This window comes from Periplaneta americana, chromosome 5, assembly GCF_040183065.1.
Source record: "Periplaneta americana isolate PAMFEO1 chromosome 5, P.americana_PAMFEO1_priV1, whole genome shotgun sequence".
NCBI lineage: Eukaryota > Metazoa > Arthropoda > Insecta > Blattodea > Blattidae > Periplaneta > Periplaneta americana.
In genome coordinates this window covers 194768247-194787053 of record NC_091121.1, presented here as the reverse complement: position 1 = coordinate 194787053, position 18807 = coordinate 194768247, and the positions used below count along the sequence as shown (strand labels likewise).

At 33.7% G+C, this 18807-nt stretch overlaps 1 protein-coding gene across 1 annotated transcript in view; it reads right to left on the bottom strand.

Annotated features, from left to right (window-relative positions):
• The window catches only part of shot (dystonin-like protein short stop), a gene marked incomplete at its 5' end in the record, with an annotated part of 408663 nt that overhangs the window by 39039 nt on the left and 350817 nt on the right, over positions 1-18807 (bottom strand). The window contains 1 exon segment of the mRNA XM_069827013.1: positions 3548-3699. Coding sequence (XP_069683114.1) covers positions 3548-3699 — 152 coding nt within the window.

Genomic DNA, 18807 nt, shown 5'->3' with positions numbered 1-18807 from the left:
TCCAAAGAGAATCTGACTGAATAGCCAGTATTGTGTACTTCCTTGGGATTAATATTAGTAAAGGGGAAGTCTCTACCTCAGACAGTATATGACCCTTCATTGATATGCTTGAAACTTTGGGCACCAGTGAGTATAGGCCTATGCTATTCAATATAAACTAACTTATTAGTACATTTAATAACGTAGTACACACTAAATTAACTTATAATTAACTCTTTTTAACTTATAAGATTTTTATACTTAAAAAATTAGAGAGCAATTGCTATATTTTAACATAGCAACAAATATTAGAAAAAAATTAATACTTTTAAATATAATCGCATCTCCTGAGGTACCTTGTTCTTACTACATGCAAACTGAAAACATTACTATAACACTATACCGTACCTTGCATCACGTCATAAGAAGCAGTCCATCCAATGGTACCAACATCGAAAGCATCATGCATAATAAATATACATACCAACTAACGACCTTGCAAACAGTATCACTGCCCACTAGAAATGCCAATCACCATTATAGTGGTCAATAATACAAAAACAATAATGAAGTTATTCTTCTCGTATTTTATATATGGTAGGTACTTAAATGTTTCATTCTGTAAAATGTGTTTTTTTGTTTTTAAGTTCAAACTGTATATGAATTATTAGTTTTTTAAAAGAATATAGAATAACACAGTTATGAATTACATTCAGTATAAGTCGTACAGTAAAGAAGATTATTCAGAACACGGTAAAAATGTGTTGTACATAAAAGAGCTTCTAATGCCTGTCATTCAATGATATGAATTGGTACATAATTTCTTGTCAATTTTTTTTTACCTCAAAATATAAATCATGTTCACTCAAAACTGAAAAAAAAAAAAAAATAAATAAATAAATAAATAATGCCATTATTCATTGTACCGGTAATAACAAAATGCATCTGAATTTTACTTAAAGGATGGAGGAAATACTGAAATTTATGGACTGATTAAATCGAGATTTATCACTTATGTTATAAAATCTTGCAGAAATGTACAGTTTAAAAATCGTGACAGACTAGCCTTATAGCAAAGTCTAGATTGATAAAATACATGGTACTTAAGTAAAAATTTGTCATGTGACAATGTGTATAGGACGATTCAAATCATAATAGTGTGTGTTTAAAAAATATACGGCAAAATATCAGAGTTGGATTCCACACAGAGGACAAAAAAATGTTATATAAACATGGGTCCAGAAATTGATAATTATTGAGATATCAGACACTGAAGTATATTAGTGCTGCAAATTAATAATAGGCCTACCTATAAAATTAACTTAGTATAAATTTGAATTTTGAATTCATTTTATGTTTATTTCAATAAGTCATATAATGTCAATACGAAAATGTGAAGTCTTGATTGTTCAGTCTTTGACTTATTTATTGTAGCAAATTATCAAAAAGTTATTTTGCTAATACATATTAGTGAACGTTTTCGTCCCTATTATGGGCATCACCAGACTAATAAGTAGATATCTATGTAAAAGTAAGTAAATCCATGTTAAAAAAAAAATAAGCATGATTTCCCAATAAATTATACATGTAACCTTGACAATCATATTTAATCATTTATTTTTAATTGATGGTTATTTTAAACTTTTTAAACTTGTTTTTTGCAATATGTTTAACATGGATTTACTTACTTTTAGTCTGACGATGCCCATAATAAGGGTGAAAACGTTCACTAATATGCATTAGTAAAAATAACTTTTTGATATTTTGCTATAATAAATAAGTCAAAGACTGAACAATCAAGACTTCACATTTTCGTATTAACTTAGTATAGTCGTGGCTGATAAAGATCGGTGCTGAACTGAATCTGTTAGTACTTGTAGATGGATTGTAGTAGTTTAAACACTACATAGGTAGACATGAGCTCACCATTATTGTACTGTGTCGGCAAGAGATGTACTTCATGCACGATAGCACTCCTACACATTTTAGTGTTAATGTCTGTGACCACTTAGATGAACATTATCCTGGTCACTGGGTTGGTGAAGGTGGACCAACTGCTTGGCCTCCACGCTCACCTGATTTAAACCAGTTGAACTTTTTTGTGTGGGGGTATTTAAAGTCATTGGTATACTCAACTGCTGGATGATGAAGCAACACGTCATGCAATAATTGTAAGGAGTTGTCAAACTATACATACAATACCAGGCATTTTTAGCGTGTTTTTACCTCAATGATACGACTAGCAGAAGTCTGCAATATGGCAGTGGGTGGGCATTTCGAACATCTCTTGTAATCTACTGAACATGGTGCATCATTTTAAAACTAAACTGGAGCTAGTAATGTATTAAGATTAAATACTTGATTGTCTGATATCTCAATAATTATCAATTTCCAGACTCATGTTTGTATAACATTTTTTGAGCCTCTACATGTGTGAAATCCAACACTGAAATTTTGCTGTATATTTTTAAAACACCCTGTATATCTTGTCAACAGATTATTTTATATCCACTTAATACTGTTAATATAATGTAACTCTGGTTCTGATAACTCTAATTTTAATAACTATAGTCCTGTCGCTCTAATTTACGGCAGCCAATCGCATTGCAGGTCGGCTACATTTAAACGTGTGCGTCTTGTGATTTGCTGATTCATTTCTTAAGGCTCGATAAATACTTAATATAATCGCCCGCCATTTTAGCTCTTTCGTTGGCGTTCGCAGAAAGCACACGAAGACGTTATTTGCCACTTAATTATTTGCTGAATTACATTGCGTTTGATTTATTATAATAGGAGCTACGGCATGATAATGTTTAACGGTGTGGCAAATAGATTCCTCGTATGGTAGCTCGGCAACGTAAGAACAAAAATGGCGAATGATACTACCTACCTAGACTTTATAGAGCCTTCACTTTCTAAGACGTAAGCAAAGAGGCGGAGTCACGCCGGAAATAACACTGTCGGGACTATAGAAAGCAATTAATTATAAAAGAAAAATGTAAGAATCATATCCGAAATAATTTACAATTTATGAAGTATAGGAATTGAAGATTGGTATTCAAGTTTCAGTTGTGGAAGAATAAATAAAATCTCCAACCGGACCACTTAAAACATGCAGTACAATAATATACACAGCATGACCAAAATAAAGATTATTGGCACATCTAGATGTTCAGTTTAATGAGTGACTTACAGTAGCAAAAATCAAGTTTGTTGGAATAGAGAAAAAGTTGAAATACAAAAGGAAAGAAGAGGAGAGACAAGATGTGTTTTTGTGGATACTTGAAAAGCAGAGTATAACGAAGAAGAGACCCAAGCTGGACAATGTGCAAATACTGTCCTTTACTCAAATGTGTCTTTGGATTCCATGAGCTTCAAAATTCATTTGTGTATTTTTTTGGGGAATGGGAAGCAAGTGTATATGTACAAGTTCAGTTGTTCAATATTCTGAAATAATCAACGCAATGCTCAATTATCAATTAAGCACCAAGTAGAAGATTTCAGACACCGACTGCGAATACATAACACAAGGGAACCGGGACAAAGGATGTGGACATGCCAGACAAACCTTGGTGATGGGCCCAGCTACAGACTGGGAACGCTGGGGTCCTGTAGCACTGCCACCCGGACTGGCCTTGGGTTTGAATGCAGTCATACTCTGCGAGACGCCCTCTGCCAGGATGAACTGTTCACGCAGCTCGATGTTCGTGCGGCCCTTGGCTGCCGTTCAGCGCAAAAGAGCCGCCGAGTGCGAAGCAAGTCATGTGCAAGGATCGGACGGGTTATTGGGCACAGTGCAGGCATGGAGATCGAGACGGATGCCATGTCGTTTAGCAACCATGGACGAACAGGTTAGAACAGGAAGGAGCCACGAATTTCAGAACATACGATCGTGGATGTGAGGAAGAAGAGGCGAGAGAGAGAGACAGGGGAACAAAAAGAAACAATACAATAAGCAAACCAAGAAAAACAATGCAGATGCATAAAATTCATTATGTACAAATCACAAAAGCAGTAGATTATAACCATGAAAAGCATATTTTAAAAATGTGGCCTGAGAGTGAAGAAATTATAGGTGCAGTTATTTCGTTTCAAGAAATAAATCACCCAATTCCACAACCTACAGCTACCACGTGGACAAAACTAAACTATGCACCAAAACACCATAAAGGAAACAACACCGTGCTTATAAAAGCTAGTAGTGATGTTTTACCAAGTGCATTCATCACAAAAGTGATCAGCTGCAATCCAATGGCAGTTCAAATAATTATTCTAGCTACTTTCATAAGCCAAAACAGAGATTCTTCATTATTATTTATAGCAAGTGTATGTATGTGTGTGTGCGTTTAAGTGATTTTGTTGTGCCACGTGTACTACTGGGTGTTCAGTTTAAAGTGTGTCATGGCTCGCTGTATGCCGTCATGTGGCTAGTCGATGAGCCTAGAGAATTCAATCTTCCTACACTTCTGCAGAGGTGTATTACTTATGTGCCAGAGAAGTTGCCTAGCAAGTACGGCGTTCATTCAGAAGAGTACTTACCGATATGTACGGTAACACCGGTAGTGGCAGGAATGTGAAGTGTTTCAAAACATGTACTGGGGTGAGTTTTTTCTTACTGTCGGGATATGTGGAGAGGGTTAAGACGATTACTTACGTATTTGTTGACATTAACTTCGACGGTCAACATGGACACGGAGCATCTGATTTGTATTGTGGAATGTTGCTGTACGCAACCGATGATAACAAATACCTTGGGTATGACTTGCCCGCGCAAAACACAGTTCGAAAGAGGTTATGGTAGCACACAGACCGCCATCTGTTGTTACGACTGTATACTGTATACATGTTATACTGTATACATTCTCAAGTTCAGATTGAACACCTTGATTAATAGGCAACTTCTCTGACACAAAAGCTGAAACTCGCTTCAAATCGTTGACTCACAACAGTGACGTCATGACACCCTTTGAAATGAACACCCAGTATATGAATCTAGACAAGTGTGATTTGAATACAATATGAAACGAGAGATTTACACGTTATTTTATAGAATTTAGTTCATTAAAATTTGATGCAATTTGGTCTGATTGTACATTATTTAATCCATAGTGTGTTAAGAAAGAGGAAACGTGAAGAAACAAATAAATATTTGTATTATAGTTATTATATTATCGCATTGTTTGTTTCATCCATTTATATTTTATTAAATGACATTATCTTGTAAATTTCATTCTCTATATTACGAATCAAATACAGTATTGCCTTTTTTATCTGAAGAATATATATTTTTTCCCATCAGAATACGTAAACATTGCTGATTTGACTAAGCAATTTTTGCTACCAGAATTTTTTCTTGCTCAATATTTTGACAATATTAACTGAAATCTTTCTAGATCACAACTTCTTAAAAAGACAACGGAAAAGTGGTTATGTTTCAGGAATACTAATATTTACAGGTTTACAACGAGATGGTGTAAGTCCCTCTGATGCATAAAATACAGAAAAACAAATTAAATTAAAATAATCAAGAAATTAACAGTTCAGTATTACAAGAGAAATGTCATTAAATATAATATAAATGCGTGAAAAGTATCTTAATATTACGTGTTATAGATTTGTGTGTCTGTACGTGTGTGTAAGGTGCCAACTTTAAAAAAAAAAAAGTATTGGGAGATTGGATTTAAGGTCAAACCCTTGATCCTATGAAGTAGATGAAGCATACATGTGAGTGTATTTTTGCTATTACATTCGGTATATAGAAATTCTCAACTAAAAATATAAATATTTACTAAATATAAAAAACACTAATATTCTTTAGTTATATGAATATTCTTATACAGCCAACTATTATCTGATCTGGCTATGATTCCAATTAATAATTCTAAATCGTTATTTCATCACCCACTTAACAGTGACTAATCTTGAACTTGATGTTGAAACTGTTAGTGACCAGTGTTAATCCAGCAGTATCTTCTTTTTATTTAATTTTTATTCTCTAGGTACTTATGTCATTAGCACAAGTTCCTAATTGTTTCATGATACCACAAGATTTTTGTCAAAAAACGAAGAAAATAATTTTGCACTTGAAATTTCTTTCGTCTTTGTAAAAATAAAATAATTGAAGTTTTCTACTTTATATGCAATTACACTTACGGAACAACATTTCAAAAAGGCTTCTATTTGAAATGAATGCACTTATGATAATCTAGTCTAGAACACAAACACAGTTATACAAGGGCTAAAAAATAAAACTTACAAAGCACTAACATACTATACATTTAAAACCAATGGGATGGAGTAAATCTTATTAATCTGACATAAATTGCGAAGGTGATACTCACTTGAATAAAAATTAATTTCAGCTCTCGTAAATTGATAGATTAAAAATTACAGTATACTATATATATGGTTTCAAATACAGATTGACCAAATTTCCTGTGGTTTTAAGCAAATCTCTTGCTCTCTCACATCCATATTCAATTCTGACATACTCAGCAATTTTCCACCAAATGTATCAAGTGATGGCTTTCTGACAATTTATTTGGCCTTACATAGGAATCAATTAGTATTTAGCAAAGAAAATTGTTAAATTTCTATGGGTAATATTACAAACAGCGGTTTGATGTGGACAATAGGATTGAATTCATCAATATAATATAATAAAAAAGTTATTGATTGCATTCGCAATTAAAAGAGTTGCAATAAACGAGTATACTTAGTTTGTATTCATCATCATCATCATCATCATCATCATCATCATCATCATCATCATCATCATCATCGTAGTCGTCAAAATAATTCACTGATTTACAATTGTCATCTTGTCTTTTCTTTCATATTAATTCTTTGTATATTGTTGCCATATAACAGACAGATATTCTTATTTATATCTCCGACATTTTAGTTGCCTAAAATTGAAAGCTATGCAAATAGTGTCGCTATTGTTATTTTGTAACATAGCTTGTATGAACTAAAGTAAATAAAATTATTCTTATAAAACTTTAAACTTTTCAGGTTAATTGTGAATTATATGACAAGTTTTTTTTTTTTTTTTTTTTGGGGGGGGGGCGAATGAGACATAATATAAACTACCACTTCATTTGCAGTAGGTAACAGTCTTCAATGAACCAAGTAGAGTATACAAAAGAAAATTTATCCTTAAATATTTTAACGTCTCAACTACAGATAATGTAACCAATATGAAGTAGAAAACAGATCTATTTACTCTAAACTTTTGGAACATATTATATATATTAAAAAAAACTGCGATTGTTATAACTTCGTCATAATAAAGGATTATCGACATTTTATCCATATACTATGTTTAGTAACTCGTGGCCTATAGACAAGTGACACGAGATAATCGCATCATTAATGTTCTTTTACTGTTCAGATTAATAAGCTTTTACTCTAAAGAAACTTCCAATAAATTCTGTGATGATACAATTCAGAAGAAGTGTTGATGTGCTTAATATAAATATACTGGTATATTAAAAATACGTTCTTGGTAATATATTAATAACTCCAATTAAAATCACCGTACCGATATGTATTATACCCAGAGAATAATATCAGTTCTATAATCCAATTTTAATTATTTACATTTTAAAGCTCTGTAGTATACGTATATCCTGAATAAACAAAACATAATACTTCTTGAAGAATTACTAATGGCTGGTAAGTTAAATCTTTTTTAATTAAGATGATTTTTTTTAATTATCGTATTTAATCTTATTCAAAAGTCGTGTGATCCCACTGCAAAGCCATGGCTATTTTGTTTGAAATAAAGGCTGGTTCACAATAAACCGGAAACGAGAATCGGAACGAAAACGAAAATGGTAAAAATTGTTAAAATGTGTACATTTAAATGTGAGCATTCACAATTACCGAAAAGCTTGCCGGAGCCCGGGATCGGGAACGTAGAGTTGGCCAAGTTTCAACTTTGGCGTTCACGTTTCCGATCACAGCCCACTAGATCCATTCTATTGCCATGTAAAAGCTATTTTGTCGTCGTATATTTTGCAGCAAGAAGACCGTGACATAACCTATGCATTATTTTGTTCTGTGCTGTGCATCATGGAGCATGATGAGATTCTAATATTGAGTGTTGAGGAAAATCCTCGCATTTACGATAAGCAGCGCGCATCGTATAAAGATGAGAAAATGACGGAGAATACGTGGCTTTCAATAGCTGCATCTTTGAACACCGATCGGAAGCGAATCATATTTTATTACTGTATTGGTTGTATTACACACTACATATTCATGCTTCAATTCAATAACTACTGTTGTGTTCATTTTTGTTCTATTACAAATGTTTCTTCTCTAATTATTTTACGTTATGATAGACTTAAAATAGGTTGTGATAATAAAGATGCATGGGCATATTTATAGTACCGTATTTAATGAAATGTTTCAGTTGAATTTTCAAAGTTGGTTAACCTGTGTTTATTTTCGCTGCCTTGTACTCCTGAGAGAACGCCATTGGTCAATTATACACAAATAACATCAGAATGCGTAATATCGACTTTATATATCGTTACTGACATACATATCGATATGCATAGTCGTCTACATTCTCGGTTTATTGTGAATCAAAAATTTTTATATTGACGTCCTCTGCTTCTCGTTTTCGTTCTGGTTCTCGTTCCCGGTTTATTGTGAACCAGCCTTTAAGCATGTTACGATACGAATATATTATCTTTGTAAAAGTGAACCCAGGGAAATTCCAAGGCCGAGTACACAATAGCAAATCTCTAGTGGGATGAGGTGCGAAATCGGTCAGTGCCTACTACCTACATGGTCAGATTAGATTCAAGTTTCGAACTGTGAACATCAGGATGTCGAAGCATAAATTGTTTAAGTTGGAAGATAAAGCGAACATTAATACTGATATTGAACGTGGTCTGTTCCAAGCAGACATTAATACTGTATATATAGCAAGATCAGTAATACAGAAACAAACACTTCGGTTTTAGTGAACCTCGGATATAGTGAACGAAATATGCTGGTCCGCAGAGGTTCACTATAACTAGAGTTGACTGTATTTAGAAACTATAAGCTTGCATGAGCTCAAAACTGAATTAAATATTTCAGTCGCTCTTTGAATGATATTCAATGCATTGTCCTGTTCTTAAAACGTCAATAACGTACAAAATTTAATATAATTACTGCAAAAAAGATTAGTCGTCATGCAATCTACAAATTCAATACATTATAAATTATTCAATATTGCTATTCCAGGCGAAAGGTAATTAATATGCATCTGATAATTTTAATACTACTTTTGTTATTAGCATGTATAATGTCAATAATTCAGAGGACTACATAAGAAACAGAGAATAAGAAACTTTTTAAAACTGAGATAAAATTGCTATTATTCGAATCTGCCATGGCTGTGAGATCTTACACATTTAAGATAAGAAACATTAAATTTTAAATGACAATTCCTTTGAATTTGACATATTTAATGTTGTGATATATATTAAAATAATTATTTTGTGCGAGATCGTGCATATTTCCTTGGTTTCCGCACAAAACCAATCCGCGGAAAGTCTAAAATTCCACATTCAGTATTCCCAACCTAACACACATAACAATTTCCCTCTTCTTACCGCTTAAGTGACATATTGATTTTACTGCTTTAGGCTTTTAACATATTATTTTTAGAGACGTTCAATATAGTAATAATTATAAATTGGAAACTTACCACTGCAATTTCACCTAAATTGCACTGCTAATTATTGTTTTTAAATATTTGAAAAAATTACGTAAACTCTACAACTCCACTAAAGTTACTGCATTTATGATGCAAGTAACATTAAGGAAGCCGTGAAAAAATCAACAAGATTCCAGATGCCGATGTTATTACTGCAATATGTTATATAAATAATATTGTTAAAATATTAAAATGAAAAATAAATCATTACATAACCTTACCGTTTGTTTTAAGTTCGCATTTATAGACTGGGGGAAAAAAAGACACACGTATATCACGGCCTGCAGGAGTATAGTAAACACAGAAAACATTTTAAAGCAACAATGTTGAAGATAGATATTTTTGTTTTGCTAATTTGCCGTCATTGAACAGAAACCAAGATGGAGATTTCATTGCAACTAATTAGAAATTCCTCTTTCAGGTATGTAATAAACGATCTTCGCACAAAATAATGTATGATACACGAGCGGTATGTTTTCTTTTAATTCTCGGAAATTAAAAAAGCTCAACTACGTTTCACTTTTTCAAACTTTTCCTCGAACATGAAAACTTCAACATACCGCTCTTGTAACGCATATTACTATTGTAATAGGTATAACATAATTGTTTGACCACCATTTTCTACTTTCTTCTGTCAATCATATTGATTTAATGGATCAAGCAGAACAAACTGACTTCATGCTGATTACGTAGAAAAATGCGAACAAAAATTCCACACATCAAGACATGCATTTAAGATATATTGTTCTTACACTGCAATGCCACAAGGCCCAAAGGGCACCATGGCTCATGTTCCTCTGGCTTATTGGGGTCAGGTATTGGAAGTAAAACCACTTAAGTGCCACAACCAAAACAACACAATTTCAAGAAAATTATGCAAAATTATAAATTGAGTGGTGACAAGTACCAAATCCAATTAATATGAATAGTGATGGATTTAAGAGAGATTTGTTGAAAATGAGATGAAGATAGGTGGAGAGGAGCAAGGATTGTTAGTGTTTTCACGAGTGTGGTTAAAGCAGCAGAGAGGAAAGAAATGAGAGAAAAATACTGTTAATGTTTCTATTTTTCTAAAATTCTACATGATTATAAAAAGGATTAATCAACAGCTCTACAACGTTACTACTAGTGATAAAGAAGCATGGAAATTGAGCAAAATTTTAGCAACATACCTTAGCACTAACCTCACTTTTAATATACCGGTATCCATCTTATAAATTAAATTTTCATTTTCTACAAAAATACTCAAAACATTATTTTTGCATTTATTTAATATATAATTCGGTACAATTCTGTAAATGTAGAACTTCTACTGTCATTTTACTATAAAAATTTAGAATGAGCTTTCGAGAAAGAAAGGAGAATTTACAGTAGGCTATGGTTAAGCATTTAATTTAGTATAACTAACCTTCTCTCAACAAAAGCCCTTGAAAAACATGCCAGGAATAAAACAGAACTCCAAATAATGACAAATTTTATAATGATTTTCTGTTATGTAGCCTACTGTATATCTCATTTTAGATTAAATTAGCATAACATTAATAGACCATAAAAACTGAAAACAGAAATATTATGCATCACATTGTGATTTTCGCTAGAAATATTACAAAATGCAAGAATATTGTGTAGTTTATAAAACATATTTCATAATTTTCAAAACTGAGTTAGAATTTTAGATCTTCAAAATCCCAGGTTGACTTGGGCAAGCACTTGCTTAACAGTTCTTTGCTATTAAAAATAGATATTACAGTAATAAATATGACGAAAATTCCGAATATAAGTATTTAATATTTTAAGTGAAATTATGGGAAAATGGATATGTTACACTACTCTTTTTTCTTTCTCTTACCATTCTGAATATAATGGAGTGAACTAAATAAATACAGCACCTAATAAATTGTAGTTTAACTCATTCAATCAATGTATTTTTTATTACTTTCACAATTAAATGTAACAACTTCACAAAACTTGATTTTGTAAAATAACCTGAAGTGATGCAAATATTTTCCGTTATTTCTAAGGAATGAAGTTCAAGAATGAAAAAACTTACTTACTTACTGGCTTTTAAGGAACCCGGAGGTTCATTGCCGCCCTCACATAAGCCCACCATCGGTCCCTATCCTGAGCAAGATTAATCCAGTCTCTATCATCATATCCCACCTCCCTCAAATCCATTTTAATATTATCTTCACATCTATGTCTCGGCCTCCCCAAAGGTCTTTTTCCCTCCGGCCTCCCAACTAACACTCTATATGCATTTCTGGATTCGCTCATACGTGCTACATGCCCTGCCCATCTCAAATGTCTGGATTTAATGTTCCTAATTATGTCAGATGAAGAATATAATGCGTGCAGTTCAGTGTTGTGTAACTTTCTCCATTCTCTTGTAACTTCATCCCTCTTAGCCCCAAATATTTTCCTATGCACTTTATTCTCAAACACCCTTAACCTATGTTCCTCTCTGAAAGTGACAGTCCAAGTTTCACAACCATACAGAACATCCGGTAATATAACTGTTTTATAAATTCTAACTTTCAGATTTTTTGACAGCAGACTGGATGATAAAAACTTCTCAACCGAATAATAACAGGCATTTCCCACATTTATTCTGTATTTTATGGTTATTAACTTTTAAAACGAATTTATTTCCATCAAAACAAAGTACTAAGTAAGTAGAATTAATTATATATGCAAACATATAAAAAACTACATTACTGGAAGTGTTAATTTTCGATATACATGAGTTAAGTAGTTCATTCGATTTACCAATTTCCATGCTTCCTCACAAACAATGAGCTGCAATTATATTTATCACCACCAACCGATACAAACAAGAAAAAAAATTACCAAAGCCACAAGCTCAAGACTTTAAATTTGTTACCTCAGGAGTTGTGCTTCAATTGGGCATATACTGTGGATTTAGTATAGTGATTGTTAGAAATAGAGTGTTGCTATTCGTTAGTGTGCCATATCACACCCAACATAAACTTCATTTCACATATATTTAAACTTCACGTTAAATAAAAAAAAATGAATCCCCCATGTAGTCAACTTTCAACTGCTGCATGAACACGAACAGATAAGACATACTGCATTCAAAACTTTCCCACAATTCTTACTGTAGAAAACTCACCAATATTGATTGTCCTCTAATGTAAACTAAATTTTAATCTAACATAACCAAATTCAAATATAAAATTAAAGTAACTGTAAATTATTATAAAACAGAAAAATAAACTGAAATCATTTGTCAACAATTAAGTCATTATGACATCTCAATTAAGATGCAGATAGAAAATAAATAAACGACATATTACTGCACATAAAATGTATCGCTGAAATTAGCAATGAAAAATATTAAAATCAGTAACTTGATGTATGCTACCAGAAAGTGTTAAAGCTAAAACTGCACAATCGTCAAATTCTCATTTTCGAATTCAAAACTTTGATCCTTATGTTCTGAAGGAAACGTATATTTTAAAAAATCAGAATTACCAATAACAACTGTATAGCCATATCATTAATTCCAAACATATGAAATAAAGGGTGCGGCAAAACATCCTCCCTAATTTAAAATCTAAATAAAAAACAGATGGATCAAAATAAGGAAACTTTATTAATATGAATGGTATTTTAACAGTGGGAATTTTTCATTTTTGAATAACGTGTCTCTCAAATGGTGTCCTTCACTATCAATACCTTGTTGAATGCGACTTCTGAAATTCTGCATCACTCTAACTAACATTTCTTGAGGAATAAGACCAATTTCTTCCTGTATTGCATTTCTTAGGTCTGGCAAAGTCCTCGGCCAATGTTTGAACACCTCAGCCTTAAGATGCCCCCATAGAAAAAAATCGCAGAGTGCAAGGTCTGGTGATCGTGCTGGCCAGGGGACGTCGCCACGTGAAGAAATTAAGCGTCCGGGAAACATCTGAGCAGCAACAACGGAATTACCACTTACCAGAAACGATACCACAGTGTAAGCACGTTCTTCACCCGTCCACGGCATGGTTGGAATTCGTTACAGATTACAATTTGCACTAATTGAATGTCAATTCCGTGTATTCAATGTCCTATTCAATTCTTGTTGTTTTGCGTATGTCATTTGATATCGCTATGGCAACGCATGTAAACACAAATTTCCCACTGTTTAGATACAGTTCATATTAATACAGTTTCCTTATTTTGATCAATCTGTTCTTTATTTAAACTTTAAATTAGGGAGGATGTTTTGCCGCACCCTTTACATTATTTCGATATAATGGTAATATTAAATGTTTTGGAGATGTCGTATTTTGTATTCTTCAATCTGATAGCAAACATTTATATTTCTATTTACTATATATATTTTTTTATGGTTTAAAATTAAGAAAAGAGTAACCTAGCGACACTTTTGATAGTAATGTACATGGAAAGATAATTAAACAAACAGCAATATCATGACAGAAATGTGGCTGAATAAGTCAGTCCAGATGTAATTTATAAATTACCTGGAAGTATACTATGTACTCATAACATTTAGCATCGACCAAGAGGTTTATTTGAAAGTATACTAACAACACTGATATCCACAGAGGATTCACATTATCGAGGGATTTTACCCTACATTCATTATTTATTTCCCCTCCTCTCTGACATTAAAAGAACACACAGTATAACTTCGTGATATGGGAATTAATACAATGACAGGCCTCCAACTAAGACAACGCAAGACATCACTATGACAATGAGCAAACATCCATACCCTATGTAGGACTCGAACTCACGACTGTAACTTGCAATGTCAAAACTTCCCCCTTATAATCATAGAAGTGAAATAACCCTGCAGATTGAAAGGGGCGATAAGGCACACTTAAAGGAATAGAAAACCTACATTACCAGTATGATTTGTGATTAAATGCACATTTAACTAGAAAATGACCGTATTTATCCGCATAATGAACACTCCCGCATAATGGACGCACCCCAATTTTTCGCGTTAAAAAAAATTCCCGCGTAATAGACGCATCTCATTTTAAACAAAGATCGTCTTAATAATATCGAAAGTCGTAAGATTGGACGCATTGCATATGTTTAAATTCAAGCTTTTAAACAACAATGCATGGTACCACTGCAATTGCGATTGGTTCTTTTTTTTTTTACGTGCGCAAAATATAGATACTCTCCAATTAACAATCCAGTATTCTTAGGACATCTGAAGTGGTGTTGAACCTGATAGTGAATGAGTAAGGCTAGTGTTAATAATAATAAAGTGTCTTGTCTTATTGTCGTTGTATTCATTGTTACAAGTTATTATCTGTTTATACAACTGCTGCTAACTATTGTATTAAGTGCGACGCAATCGATATATACATAAATTAGTCGCTGCCCATATATTGTTACATATTCGATCGATTATTTCAGTGTTCTAGCTGGCGCACCTTTAATACGTGTTTTTTCTTTCTTTTCACTATAATTTTTTCCTCATGTAAAGGACGTACCCTAGTTTTTTGTTATAAAAATTGAAAAATAAAAGTGCGTCTATTACACGGGTAAATACGGTAAGTTGGAAGTTTCAGCAGTCTGGCAACATTGCTGCTAACACAGTAATCTTTCATCTATAGTGCCGTCGCTCTAATTTCCGGCAGCCAATCACGTTGCAGGTCGGCTACATTTAAACATGTGCGTCTTGTGATTCGCTGATTCATTTCTTAAGGCTCGATAAATACTTAATATAATCGCCCGCCATTTTAGCTCTTTCGTTGGCGTTCGCAGAAAGCACATGAAGACGTTACTTGCCGCTCAATTATTTGCTGAATTACATTCCGTTTGATTTATTATCATAGGAGCTACGACATGATAATGTTTAACGGTGTGGCAACTAGATTCCTCGTCTGGTAGCTCGGCAATGTAAGAACAAAAATGGCGAACGATACTACCTACCTAGACTTTATAGAGCCTTCATTTTCTAAGACGTAAGCAAAGTGGCGGAGTCACGCCGGAAATAACAGCGTTGGGACTATAGTAATGATGTAAGAGGTCAACGAACTCAGGTCTGTCTCTGTACACGAGTTCCCTCTTGTACTACGACATTGTTATCTGTTTACAGCATTCAGTTGCTTGAAATTAGTGGTTTTTAAATTAAATTTACACGAAAACTGTCCACACTATTGAAATACACCAGAGTGATAAATGATTATTCGATTTTCTATCGATATTGACAAGAGTCACAATCCTACTCGCAATAGTTCCCCAAAAAAAAAAAGAGGGAAAAAACATTTTTTTTTTTTCTGAGAAAACTATGAACTTTCTACCAATACAGTATTATACTTTTTTGGTTACATACAACATGCGCTATACGCTTTGAAAATCTGCAGGGTTATTACACTTCCATCCTGTATATACAATACTGGGTATTGACTAACTACTGGGGACAAATATTTGATACAAATGTGAAACAATCTTTAGTCCAAAACAAGTGACGTTCATGTAAACGTGGAATAAGAATACTTCTTTGTGTAACTTCTGAATTAAAAATTGTAAGTTCATTCAACTTCTGATTGTAATTTTACGTTACGTGAACAAATTAATTAATTATTAATAAATATATAGAGACAGAAAAAATCTTCAGTTTGGAAATGATGATTTTATTTATAACAACAGAAATGAGCATTACAAGGGAGAAAAAGTGATGTACATTTTAAAAAGCACACCTTTCTTGTCAGTACTACTACAATTATTATGTAAAATACGTAGGCTACTCAATGTTCACCCATCATCACCTATCTTCATTATTATGAAAGCCAAGTAATTTCCTCAAATGAACTTAATTCTCGCTTAGGCCCTATCCGGTCTATTATCATTAAAATAAAAGCGAACATTTTAGAACCTCCCATATTATGTTAAAATCATATTCTTTAAAGTTTATGTCTTAGTCGAAAATTTGGCATGTTTTCTGATTATATACATAAACACATAATTCGACACAAAATATTTTCACGGTAATGGCTACCAAGAGAAAAACAGTAAATGTTTAGTATTTCCATTTCTGTAATTTGTGGGCATCAATAATGTCTTGCGATATAGAAAGAGTTTCAATGAATGAAACATTATTCAGTAACAGAAGTAAGTTTTTTAGAGAAAAACAGAGGTGGAATAACTTTTATTAGAAAAACAGAAGTGGAATAACTTTTATTACAAGTTGTAATAGCATGGAATAAAGCAAATTCATTCTACTGTAAATATTTTAATTGTAATTTCATATTTTATAGTTCATATTTAAGTAAATATCTGTGCATATATAAATTCAGGATCTAGTAACAAGCTTATTTCGTGTGATCTTGAGGTGGAAAAAGCAACTGCTTGCAGAATGAAACTAAGAAAAAGTGCAGTATGTGAATAAGCTTGTGAATATGGTGCTTCTCTATTCGTTAAAAAGATAATATTATTAATTAATAATATAACCCTTCAAGGAACACAAAATCCTTAACACATTCACTGTTATCTCGCACTTCATGAACAGAAAAAGTGAATTGTGTTATGGTATAACTTTAATAACTTTGTTGATGACTGTTAGAAGTATGTTAATGAAACTTTACTAATAATAGTCAAAGAGATGATCAAACCTACTACACATAACCATGTCCTTAAAGGGTTATCTATCATTACCTCAGTGAGATGTCTTCGGGAAGAATTCTAAGCAGTCAACATTAGATTTCAATTATTAACATAACAAAAAGTCGAAGTTATATCCAAATTCACGTAAAAAGACTGAAAAATATCATATGTAACTCTGAACAATAACTAATTTACTTTCTTAACCCATTAGCCTTATGTTCAGAATAATTATTTATAATATCCTCTTTTACCTACTAAAATAGCTTCTCTGACTCTCTTGCATGGTAGGAAAACAATTAACCCTTAGGAGCCTTGTGTCCATTATAGTGGTCAGCCAGTATTGTGGTCATGACGTGACATAATATCGATCGTCCAGTTTAAAAGTGAGACAACTAAAAAATTTCCATTTTTTAGTTATTTATACGAGGCCTGTCTAAAAAGTATCCGACCTTAATTTTTCCCGCGTAAAGTTGTGATTCTAAGGCGGCGCCACTGTGCATGGTGGAAGGAGGAACTGTAATGCGCATGCTTGAATTTTTTCACCGCATTCGCTTGTGCCAGTCACTGGCTGGTGGTCGCCAAGTAAGGTGCTGTTCTAGGTGTTTGTCGGATTTAGTTTTCTCGCAAGATGACTGAACGAATTGAGCAAAGATACTGCATCAAATTTTGTCAAAAGCTTGGTGATTCTCAAAGTCAAACAATTCGTAAGATTCAGCAGGTGTTTGGGGAAGATGCGATGGGTGTAACACAAATTAAGGAGTGGTTCAACCGATTCAAAGATGGCCGCACATCAGCGGAGAGTGAGCAGCGTTGTGGCAGGCCCCAAACTGCTCGGAGTGCAGCTGTTGTTGAGAGGGTGCGAAATTTGGTGATGGCAGATCGTCGTTTGACCGTGCGGGAGATTGCCGAAGAGGTTGGAGTGAGTAAAGATTCTGCACATGCAATTTTGCGTGATGATTTGAACATGAACCGAGTGGCTGCGAAATTCTTGCCCAAGTTGTTGTCCCCGGAACAAAAGGACCTCCGTCGTGACGTTGCACAGGACCTTCTGGACACCGCCAACACTGATCCTGGGTTTCTGAACATCGTGATAACTGGAGATGAGTCATGGGTGTACGGGTACGACCCAGGAACAAAAAGACAGTCGTCGCAATGGAAGCATCCCGAGTCTCCAAGGCCGAAGAAAGCGCGGCAGGTGCGAAGCAAAATCAAGGTGATGCTGACTGTTTTCTTTGATGTCCGTGGAATTGTGCATCACGAATATGCACCGGAAGGACAAATGGTGACAAAGGAGTACTATCACGATGTTCTCCGGCGACTCCGTGATGCAGTTCGGCGCAAAAGACCAGACATGTGGACGGCGAACAACTGGCACTTGCATCACGACAACGCCCCCGCACATTCATCCCAATTGATACACACTTTCTTGGCCCAACATGGAATTACAACCGTTCACCAACCTCCCTACTCTCCAGACCTGGCTCCTTGCGACTTCTGGTTGTTTCCAAAATTGA